The sequence below is a fragment of the Cryptomeria japonica genome, chromosome 5 (assembly GCF_030272615.1).
Source record: "Cryptomeria japonica chromosome 5, Sugi_1.0, whole genome shotgun sequence".
NCBI classification, from domain to species: domain Eukaryota; kingdom Viridiplantae; phylum Streptophyta; class Pinopsida; order Cupressales; family Cupressaceae; genus Cryptomeria; species Cryptomeria japonica.
This window is the reverse complement of record NC_081409.1, coordinates 205,122,666-205,133,425: the sequence shown is the minus strand read 5'-3', so window position 1 is coordinate 205,133,425 and position 10,760 is coordinate 205,122,666. Positions and strand designations below refer to the sequence as shown.

General features: G+C 34.3%; 1 protein-coding gene across 1 annotated transcript; it reads left to right on the top strand.

Moving 5' to 3' along the window:
• The first annotated feature begins 8,306 nt into the window (after nt 1-8,306).
• On the top strand, nt 8,307-10,531 carry LOC131043946 (L-gulonolactone oxidase 2). Its single transcript, XM_057977183.2, has 2 exons — nt 8,307-9,270; nt 9,528-10,531. The coding sequence occupies exons 1-2, from the start codon at nt 8,349-8,351 to the stop codon at nt 10,373-10,375; spliced, it is 1,770 nt and encodes a 589-aa protein (XP_057833166.2). The 5' UTR covers nt 8,307-8,348; the 3' UTR covers nt 10,376-10,531.
• Nucleotides 10,532-10,760: the final 229 nt, after the last annotated feature.

Genomic DNA, 10,760 nt, shown 5'->3' with positions numbered 1-10,760 from the left:
ATAGTTGTACTTTCAAAGATTTCATATTTGCTTGGCCTATGGGGGTAAAAAATCAAAGTGGGGCAGCTTGTGGATCACAGGACCATCAATGGTCGCATGACAAATTTGGAAAGAATGAAACAAAAGAATTTTCAGGGAGGAAGAATTGGAGGTTACAATACTCATCAATAGAGTCCAGTCGGCAATTGAAGAAAATATAAATGCTAATATATATGGATAGAGCTATAGATTATACTCCAAGCGGGATATGGAAATGGAACAGGTATGGAATTTGAAATAGTCAAGTCAGCACAGATTAAAGGATAAATCGACTGGAAGGAAGAACACCAAATGGAGTCCGTCGCCTCCTGGTTGGAAAAAGCTAAACTTTGATGGTGCTAGCCATGGCAATCTGGGTTTGTTGAGTTTTGGGGCTATGGTCAGAGATGAGGAAGGTAGTTTTGTAGGGGCTATATGTGGGCCTTCAGGAATTGTTTCCAACAATGTGGCAGAAATAACCACGTTAGAGGAGGGGCTTAAATGGGTTATTGCTAACAAAAAAACAAAAGTTGTTATCGAAGGGGACTCTCAAATTATACTAAATGGTGTTAACAAAAAAATATTTACCAACTAGAGGCTTAACACATGGATCTCGAGAATAGACCAACTTATTCAAAAGTTGGAAGACTATCAGGTAAATCACATATATCATGAAGGAAATCATGCGATGGAATTTCATGCTAACCAGGGTGTAATCAAATCTTAGATGAAGTCCATATCGGTGGCAGATTCAGTGTACAAGGACCTGAGTAATTTTTTGGAAGTTGATAGAGATAAGATCCCAAGGATGGGGATCAGGTAATCCCAACTGCGGATAGGAACCATTGGGATAAGAAGTACTCTCTTATCAGCTTCGTTGTTTGAGGGCAGGGCAGGTGTATATACGGACTCAGGTTGATGGATTTTTCTCTGGTTATTGGGATTCTGGTGATTGCAGAGATGGTGAAAGACAATCATGACACATTGAAACCTGAGTTCAAATGAATCTAATGGAAATGGTGGATTTATATAATGCAAGGGGCACCGATGTTTTTGCTCATTGTGGAGGAAGATGGTGCATGGATTCGGGCTTAGCTGCATCTGCAGAGAGGATACATTGGAGGAATAGTGTGATAGATTGTTCGACTTCGAGACAGATGGTCTTGAGGTGATCTATGGAATAGTGGAGGGCGCACTTAGCGAGGATAGGCACTAGTGCGATGGGAAAATCTATAAAATAATTCTGTGTCTACTGGTTGATGTTTTTCCATCCAAGGAGGCATGTATCGAAAAAATCATTGGATTTATTAGGGAGATTGATGTAGATGTCATGGGAGGTTTGGTCATGGAGGTGGAAGAGGAACGGGCCAGCGTACTGGGTCCCTTTTTTAACACTACAGTTTTTCTGTCGGATGTTGAATGCTCAGATTTGGAGGACAAAGAACAGGTTGCTGTAGTAGCCCTCAAAGCCAAGAAGGAGGAGTTCATGAATAATGCCTGGGAAGTGTTTCGAGTGGGTGTAAATAATGATGACATGGACCCCTTCAAGCGGATGATGCGGATAGAGGAGGGTTGGCTTTCGGAGGGCAGTATTGATTGGGTGGCGTTGATAAGGTCTTGGGTTGCTACCATCTTGAGGCTTTTATAATCGGGCCTATGAAGTGTCTTGTTATAATAGTTTATGTTTTAGCTTTGTGTATGTAGGGAGTTTTTCTGTTAGTGGGACTATGATTGTAATATCTTTTCATATATAATATAAGGAGCTATCCCCATCAAAGATAGCACTTGATTTTTAAAAAAAACACTATTTGACCTAAATAAAAACATTTTTTCAATTTATTTTGGGGAAAGATGTATATTGTTGAAGATTAATGAGGATATGTTTTATTATTTTCCAAATATTTTTATATTATTTTTTTATTGGCTCTAATTGCCATTTAAAAAACCCATCATGTATAACAAACATAATATGAGCTAAATAAATCATTAAATGGTTTTTATTGTGTAAAAAAAATACTAGACTTATTACACACACTTTAAAAAAATGTAAGTTACTAAAAAATACTAATACCTAACATTTCAAGTTTATGGATTAGTTTTATGGGTATGTGCAAGACCATGAGGGCCAAAAACTGGCGATATCTTGACTAAAGTCCTGATTGATAGGTTGATTGAAAAATATTTATAACTTTCAAATTTTATCACATTTTTTTAATCCGAAACATGCATCACATTCTATGCTTCTTATACTATAGGATTGAAAAAAGAAAAAATGAATTTCATAAATTTTTGACCAAGTTATGGTGGACAAACATACAAGTTTGTATATATTTAAAAAGTTGTAGTGAAAAAATTATAATTAATTATTTATTTTAAAAAAATACAAAAAATATTTATCACATCCGGAAATGAGTCTTCTACTTATATCTAAAATCTTATAAAAAAAATATTATGATTTGATTGTGGTTAGGTTGGTCAAACAAATAGTTGCTTCTTATCTTTTTCCTGAAATTTTAGTACTATTGCATTGAAATTTCAATTTTTTGCCAAATAATTTTTTATTTTTTTTTGAGAAAACAACTAGTAGCTTAGAAACTACATTCAATTTGTTACAGATTCTATTCTTACATGTTTTTAAATAATGTTGGTAACTTATTCAAATTTTTATGTCAAGTTGCCTAACTTTGTTTTTCTGATTTTCATTGCCACTTAAGGGCATGTTTGTCCCACCATGATCCTGCACATACCCTTCTCATATATTAATTAATAAATAGCAGAAAAATATCGAATCATATAAAATTATATTTGAAAACTGAACATTGTCATTTGTAATTAGCTTTGATTTCATAAAAAAAGATGGATGAAAAATAATCAGTCATATTGCTTGTTGGTTAATAGATTTGTCTTTACATGATATTTATAATTTCCAACTCTATCATCCTTAGTAATAAAGACTATCACCACCAACAATTATGTAATTTATACATTTATCAACTTCCCTCTAAATTTTGGAGGTATAATTGCCTCGTAAGATCAAATTTTATTTTTTTAACAATAAAATAATGACTTTCTTTTAACTAGGAAGCAAGAAAGGTGTCCAACACTTATTTAGAATAATACAATAAATAACATTGAGGTATCTAATGCATATAAATATGAATCCCAAAATAATGTTTTAGAACACAACTTGAAATATCAATTGAGAAATAAAATCCTTTAAATCAAAGAGCGTGACACATTAAGAAGAAAGTAAACATTCAAATTGTTACCACTTACACACAAAAGAAGGATAACATGGAAATTAATTGTTGCACATAGACCACCATAAATCTCAAAATCTTGACATTAAAACTTATGAGCACAAAAAATTTCTTAAAATAAAAATAAAATAATAATTAGTACTATCCTTCCCTTAAAGCCATGTAACAAAAATAATAATAATCAAGCCTTGTAATCTCTTCTGGTTACATATTTAATTTAATTTTTTTTTTAAAAATGTAACTACATAATTGAATCTTTAAACAAGTCTTTTAAAACATTAAAAAGTTTAACATTATAAAACATCAAAGTTTGAACAAATATTTCATCGATCAAATAAGACTATTGTTAAAGTGCTACACTTGCTAAGTCCACTTTGTCACCCTTTCCTATGTTGACTAGGTTGCAAACTAGCTTTATAATCTTTATATGTCTGAGTCACTACTAGTATCTCACTCTATTGTAGCATAAGTTTTGGGTTCTCGGCTTCCAAAGAGTCTAGTTTCCTCTAATATTATCTAACTTAGTTGAGAAGGCCACTACCAGGTGATCTCACATTGTGTAAAAGCAAAATCGATCATAGCTCTCTTTTTATTATTTTCCATGCAGAATGAGTTTTCATTGAACAATTCTTTGATTAACTTTCTGAAATCATTTTTCAATGCCTATCTTTTGTAGCCATTACCTAAGGGACTTATAACAACTACTCCCACAACTACAACTAACTATACCTACAATAACTACAACCACAACCACTACTTGAGATACTTATAGCAATTATACTTTTAACCATTATTTGAGGGAAATGTAGTAATTGTACCCATGTAACAATTATAAGAGGGTTTTGTAACCACTACCAAAGGTAAATGAAGCATATTTTCTACTACACTTTTGTCAAATATTTATTTTCATACCTATAGCTCTCACTTAAAATGATTGCTAAGATGTAACCACTATCTATCACCTTGCATCTATTCACAAGAAACTTCTTTCTATCAATAAAGTAACAAAACCACATTACACCATTAGAATTATGGTATTGTACTTCATGACAAGACATCATGTAGCAAGATCTATCTGGAAATTGAGCACAATTACCACTTAATATATGAACCAATATCATTTTAGCCATCCACAACACATCACTTATCTTATCAATAATGAATTTTGGGTACATCTACTCATGGTCCCACACTTAATTTATTAATATCAATTTATTCTATGTTATAATTATCAATATATAACATATATATTAAATGTTAATTTATTTTTAGTGTTTTAATAAAATCTTCAATACTTATCTATCACTTGTACTCATATCTTACTTGCTAGCTCTAGAAATGAGACTTTTACTTTGGGAAAGGTATATGATTGCTATAATTTACCACCAAACTTCAAACAATGAATACACATGAGATGAATTTATAATAAATGTACATACCAATTAATGATCATTTTCATCACTTATTGCACCTTTCTTGGTAATGAGAAAGTTAAAAATCTCCAATTCAATTAAAAACACAATTTTTCAAGATAAACCAATAAGATTATACTATATTAAGAACTATTGTAGTCATAAAATAATAATCAAAATTAATTAACCTTGCAGTGTAGAAAATCGAGGCCAGTCTAAGTGGAGAATCGATAGAAAGAGTTTATTTAGGGTTCAAATAATTAGCTACATAGTCATAAGATGTGGAAAGACCCACTCTATACGAAGCCAAGCCTTCACATAATAATACTAAACAACTAAGCCTACATACTAATATTTCAGCAAGAAAATTAGTTATATTACTTATGACATTCTCAATCTATTTTTTACACTGATATTATCCTATCCATTTATTAAATCAGTAGAAGACTTTCATGTTTTCTTTGTAATCTATCTCCATTTTATCTTGTGAGTATCAAGTAATTTCAAAAATTTCTAGGTGCACATTTTTCATACTTATTCCAAATGTTGGTTAGTTTTATGTTCAAAGAATATACTAAAACTTCATATTATGAGTTATTTGTAAATGGGATTCTTTTTTTGACCTAGTTTGTGGATTTTATGAAATTGGAAAGGTTTATTAAGAATGCAACATTGCGTAACTTGAAACATGAAGGGACCTGATTATTTAGGATTTGTAAAGCAAGGTCTTATGATAGAGGCTCAACTAAATGGTTACTTTCTCTATGATTATTATTATTAGTCTCAAATTGAATTTTTTCTCACAGGAAATGAAAGAATTATCTTATATTTGTAGCTAGCAAAACATATCAAATATACACTAATATATATGTTTATTTGAATTTACCAATTCTCCACTTGTCTAGGGTCTATAGCTACAAACTAGTGTGAAGCTAGTTGTATTTGAGTTAGTAACCAAAAATTAGGTTGATGCATTGTATTAGTTGGAGTTAGTTTTTCCTTGTAGTACTATTTATGAAAGAGATTAACCATTCTTTAATACCCTCATTAAAATTACTCTCCTAAGTCCAACCTTGTCACATTGGGTTTCTTTGCCCTTAGTTCAATCATGAGGCTATCACCTTACCTCAATTGACCTGATCCATAGGTCTAAGTGTTGTGTCACCCCTTAGCTCATTAAGGGTGGAATGAAAAGGAACCAATAGATGGTTTGAAGGTTTTTTTCTTTAGTTAGTAGGAGAGAAAAAATGGGTATGTATGGATAAATGTGAATCCTACATTCCTATTTTGGGTATGAGGTGCACACTCTATAAAGATCATCATACCTAAGGGGGAAAATAGGTAAGTGTCAAAGGTTACACAAGCCTAGATGGTGTTCTAATGATAATTTGGTGGTTCAGCTCGCAACTCACATGAAATGAATAACTCTCTCTAGCTCCCATACATTTATGTCCAAGCTCTCTTATTTCTTTAAGACCCTTACTGATATATTAACTATTCTTGCAAAATGCATACAAGTGCATCTCCTCCATTCTTTGAAACCGTATTTTTATTCTTTTAACTCTAAGAGAACCTAATATATAGTCTTCTCATGAAAGAGATCCTAGGGTTTCCTATGTGAACCAACTCAAGTTATTAGGTCACTTACACGATCCACCCTTGTAAAATTGGTGTCCCAACTTGATAAAAGTTATGGCACTATCATGTTTGTTTGATACACAAGTCTTATAAATTTTGTTATTTCTTTTCCAAGTAGTCTTGCGTTAGCATCTGAAGCTTATGAATTGATTAATACCTTTACCTAAAAATTCCTCTTTAATTATACCTCCAAACATTAATCTAATTACTAGTTACCTACCCTAACCATTAATATGATTATTATTACTTTTCCTTTTCATTAAGTGCCAATCCACATCCTAAATGGTCTTTTCTTATTGATCCTTGTCTTCTTTATGATTTTGATTTGCTTCTCTCTGGCCAAAATTGCTTGAATACTTGAAATCAAGTTCATTCTTAAGTGCCAAAGCTAAAATTCATCAAGCATTGGATTATTTTAGTAGGTCATCCATATCCAAGTCCATTCTTAAGTGTCCAAGCGAAAATTCATCAAGCATTAGAAGTACATTAGCAAGTCATCCATATCCAAGTCCATTCTTGAGTACCAAAGCTAAAACTCATCAAGGATTAGATTGTTTTAATAAGTCATCCATATCCAAGTCCATTCTTAATTGCCAAAACTAAAATTCATGAAGTATTGGATTGTTTTAGTAGACCATCCATATTCAAGTCCATTCTTGAACACCAAAACTAAAATTTATCAAACATTAGATTATTTTAGTAGATCATCCATATCCAAGTCAGTTCTTAAGTGCCAAAGCTGAAATTCATCAAACATTGAATTATTTTAATAGATCGTCTATATCCAAATCCATTCTTAAATGCCAAAGCTAAAATTCATCAAGCATTGGATTATTTCAATAAGTCATCCATATCCAAATCCATTCTTAAATCCCAAAGCTAAAATTCATCAAGTATTCTATTATTTTAGTACGTCATCCATGTCCTAGTCTTCTTGCATATTCAGAGCTTCTCTAACTACTTGCACGAAATCCCGCCAATCACTCTTTAAGCTGTATTTCTTATTCTCTACTCTTCCATTATTCAAACTACCCTACGCTAGATTGATCTGGTCAGATCAGATAGAAGAGGTCAGATCGGATAGAAGACATCAGATAAAAGCTAATTTAATTTGTTTTTTAAAATTATTTGACTTCTATCCCCACGAGAGAAGCGAGGAAGAAGAGTGTTTGACAAGGCAATTTGCAGACTTCAATCTCCACACATGATTTGAGGAAGAAGAAAGAGTGTTTAGCAAGGAAGGCACCCACTTTCGCATAATGTATATATAAACACATTGGTGGAGTCCTGTGAGAATAAACCCAACTTGTCTTCATAAACATGACGATTCGCATTTTGCTTGTGTTCATCCTGTTTTTCACCCCAGTTTTGTGCACAGACACAGAAAACTAAAATTCATTCTTAATTGCCAAAACTAAAATTCATGAAGTATTGGATTGTTTTAGTAGACCATCTATATTCAAATCCATTCTTAAGCGCAAAAACTAAAATTTATGAAACATTAGATTATTTTAGTAGATCATCCATATCCAAGTCAATTCTTAAGTGCCAAAGCTGAAATTCATCAAGTACTCTATTATTTTAGTGCGTCATCCTTGTCCTAGTCTTCTTGGATATTCAGAAGCTTCTCTAACTACTTCCACGAAATCCCGTCGCTCACTCTTTAAGCTGTATTTCTTATTCTCTACTCTTCCATTATTCAAACTACCCTACGCTAGATTGATCTCATCAGATCAGATAGAATAGGTCAGATCAGATAAAAGACATCAGATAAAAGACATCAGATAAAAGACATCAGATAAAAGCTAATTTAATTTGTTTTTTAAAATTATTTGACTTCTATCCCCACGAGCTAAGCGAGGAAGAAGAGTGTTTAACAAGGCAATTTGCAGACTTAAATCTCCACACATGATTTGAGGAAGAAGAGTGTTCAGCAAGGAAGGCACTCACCTTCGCATAATGTATATATAAACACATTGGTGGAGTCATGTGAGAGTAAACCCAACTTGTCTTCATAAACATGACGATTCGCTTTTTGATTGTGTTCATCCTGTTTTTCACCCCAGTTTTGTGCACAGACACAGAAAATGGAGCGTGCCCACCTGCTCCATCCCTGGAATGCAAAAGCCATGCATGTGAAATATTGAATTACCTGGGCATATGGGAGGACCGATCCATTTGCAAGGCGGCCAGTGTGGCATTGCCCACTTCAGAATCCCAACTCTTCCATGCTGTTGCCCACGCTGTTCAAAACAATCAGAAGATCAGAGTGGTGAGCAGACATGCTCACAGCCTCTCAATGCTCGTCTGTGTGGAGAGCCAAGGACTCATCATTTCGACCCAAAATTATGACTCCATCATTGAAGTGAACAAAAAGGCCATGACAATCACTGTCCAATCCGGAACGATCATGAGAGATGTGATTGAAGCAGCTGCAAAGCATGGCCTCGCTCTTCCCACCATGACTTACATTAATGGAGTTTCTGCAGCCGGAGTTATTTCCACCGGAGCCCATGGCAGTGGCCTCAAAGGGAAAGGTAGTGCAGTTTATGAGTACGTGCTGGGAATGAGAATTATAGTGCCTGCGTCTCCTTCCGAGGGCTATGCAAAGATCATATCTCTGACAGAAGCAGATGAAGATCTCAAGGCCGCAAAATTGGGTCTTGGAACGCTGGGAGCGATTTCAGAGATCACATTCGCTTTGGAGCCCATGTTTAAAAGATCGGTTTCCGTCTCAGTGAAAGATGATTACGATCTGGAAAATGAAGCTGAACGTTTTCTCAGAGCTCATACATATGGTGATATATATTGGCTTCCTTCACACCGGAAGGCCCTTTTCTTCGCCAGCGATCGCGTTTCTGTTGATGTTGCAGGAGACGGCATTAACTCATTCCTTGGTACTCCCAGCAGAGTCGTTGACATTGAATCAAGTGCTTATCAATGTGAGTGCTTTCATTAAGAATCATTGACCACCTTTTCTATAAAAACCAATCTCAATCTATCAATATTTCAAATAATAGCTAATTACTTATTGTCAAATAGTATTTTTCATTTTTCATATATGCTTCTGAATCTTCTGTATTCAATTATGTAAAACTTTTTTGCATAATGTTTCGAATCACACTTCTGATGATGGTTATAACCCATCTCAATAATTCATATCGATGAACTAATTAATTGGTATGTCATTGGCTTTCAGTCGATGCAATCCAGGCAAAAGCAGACGTGGATGCAATTTGCAACCTTGTGGGAAATCGAACAATTCAATCTGCAGCGAATGGGCTTGGGTTTTTGAATGATGGGAAACGCTTCACAGGTTACCCAGTGGTAGGTTTCAATCATCGCATGCAGACAGGTGGTAAATGTGAGCAAGTTTCTAAACAAATTGATAAGAGCTGTACTCCAACTCAAATTTTGGATAAGAATGAGACCACATGTACATGGGACCGTCGCGTGCACTCCTCTTTGTTCTTTGATGTGGAACTGAGAGTGCCTATGTCTCGACTCCGAGAAGCCATTGTGGATATGAAGAAAATAAGAGATTTGAATCCCCAAAGGATGTGTGACCAAAGTACAATAGTTATGAGGTCTATTAAGAAGTCCCAGGCATACCTTGGACCTTCTAGGGATCAGGTCACAATGGAGCTCACAACTCATCGACCAAGGGAGGCTGGTATGCCCAAATGGAATGAAGATGTGTATCAAGAGATAGAGCAGATGGTGATTGAGAAGTATGGAGGGGGTCTACATTGGGGAAAGTCTGGAGGTCACTTATTTGGAGGGTTGGCAAAACGGACGGTGAACTTGGAAGGATTTTTGAAGGTGAAGGAGAGGTTTGATCCGAAGGGAGTGTTTTCTAATGATTGGACAGATGGTTTGCTTGGAATTGGAGGGAAAGGTGTGGAGGAGTTGAGAGATGGATGTGCATTGGACAAGATGTGTAAATGTAGAGAAGATAGGCATTGTGCTCCAAACAAAGGGTTTCTCTGCAAGCCAGGGAGAGTGTGGGAGTATGCTCGTGTTTGTAGGAACACCAAGTTCAATTGAGAAGGTGTTCTTTTATGTCTGAATAAGAGCTACAACATCATAACTATATTGTAGCCATCATGTTACTGATTTCATGAGTAACCAATGTTGTATTTGAAGTTAACATCTAGAGCCATTCAAAATAAAGCTGTTCTACTTTCATAGGTAAAAAAATTCAAGATCTCATAAATAAACAACTATGAAATGTATTTTAACATGGTTTAAATTGATTTCTTCTAAAGGATAAATTTTTAGTATTATTTGTGAAATTGATCGATTAAGGTTCACATCCCCATGATACTAAATAGATATATGGTCTAGATACATATTATACCATTAAACAACTTTAAAATGAACACACAATAATAATACTACTATTATTAAATTCTTTGCTTCGACAAATTAC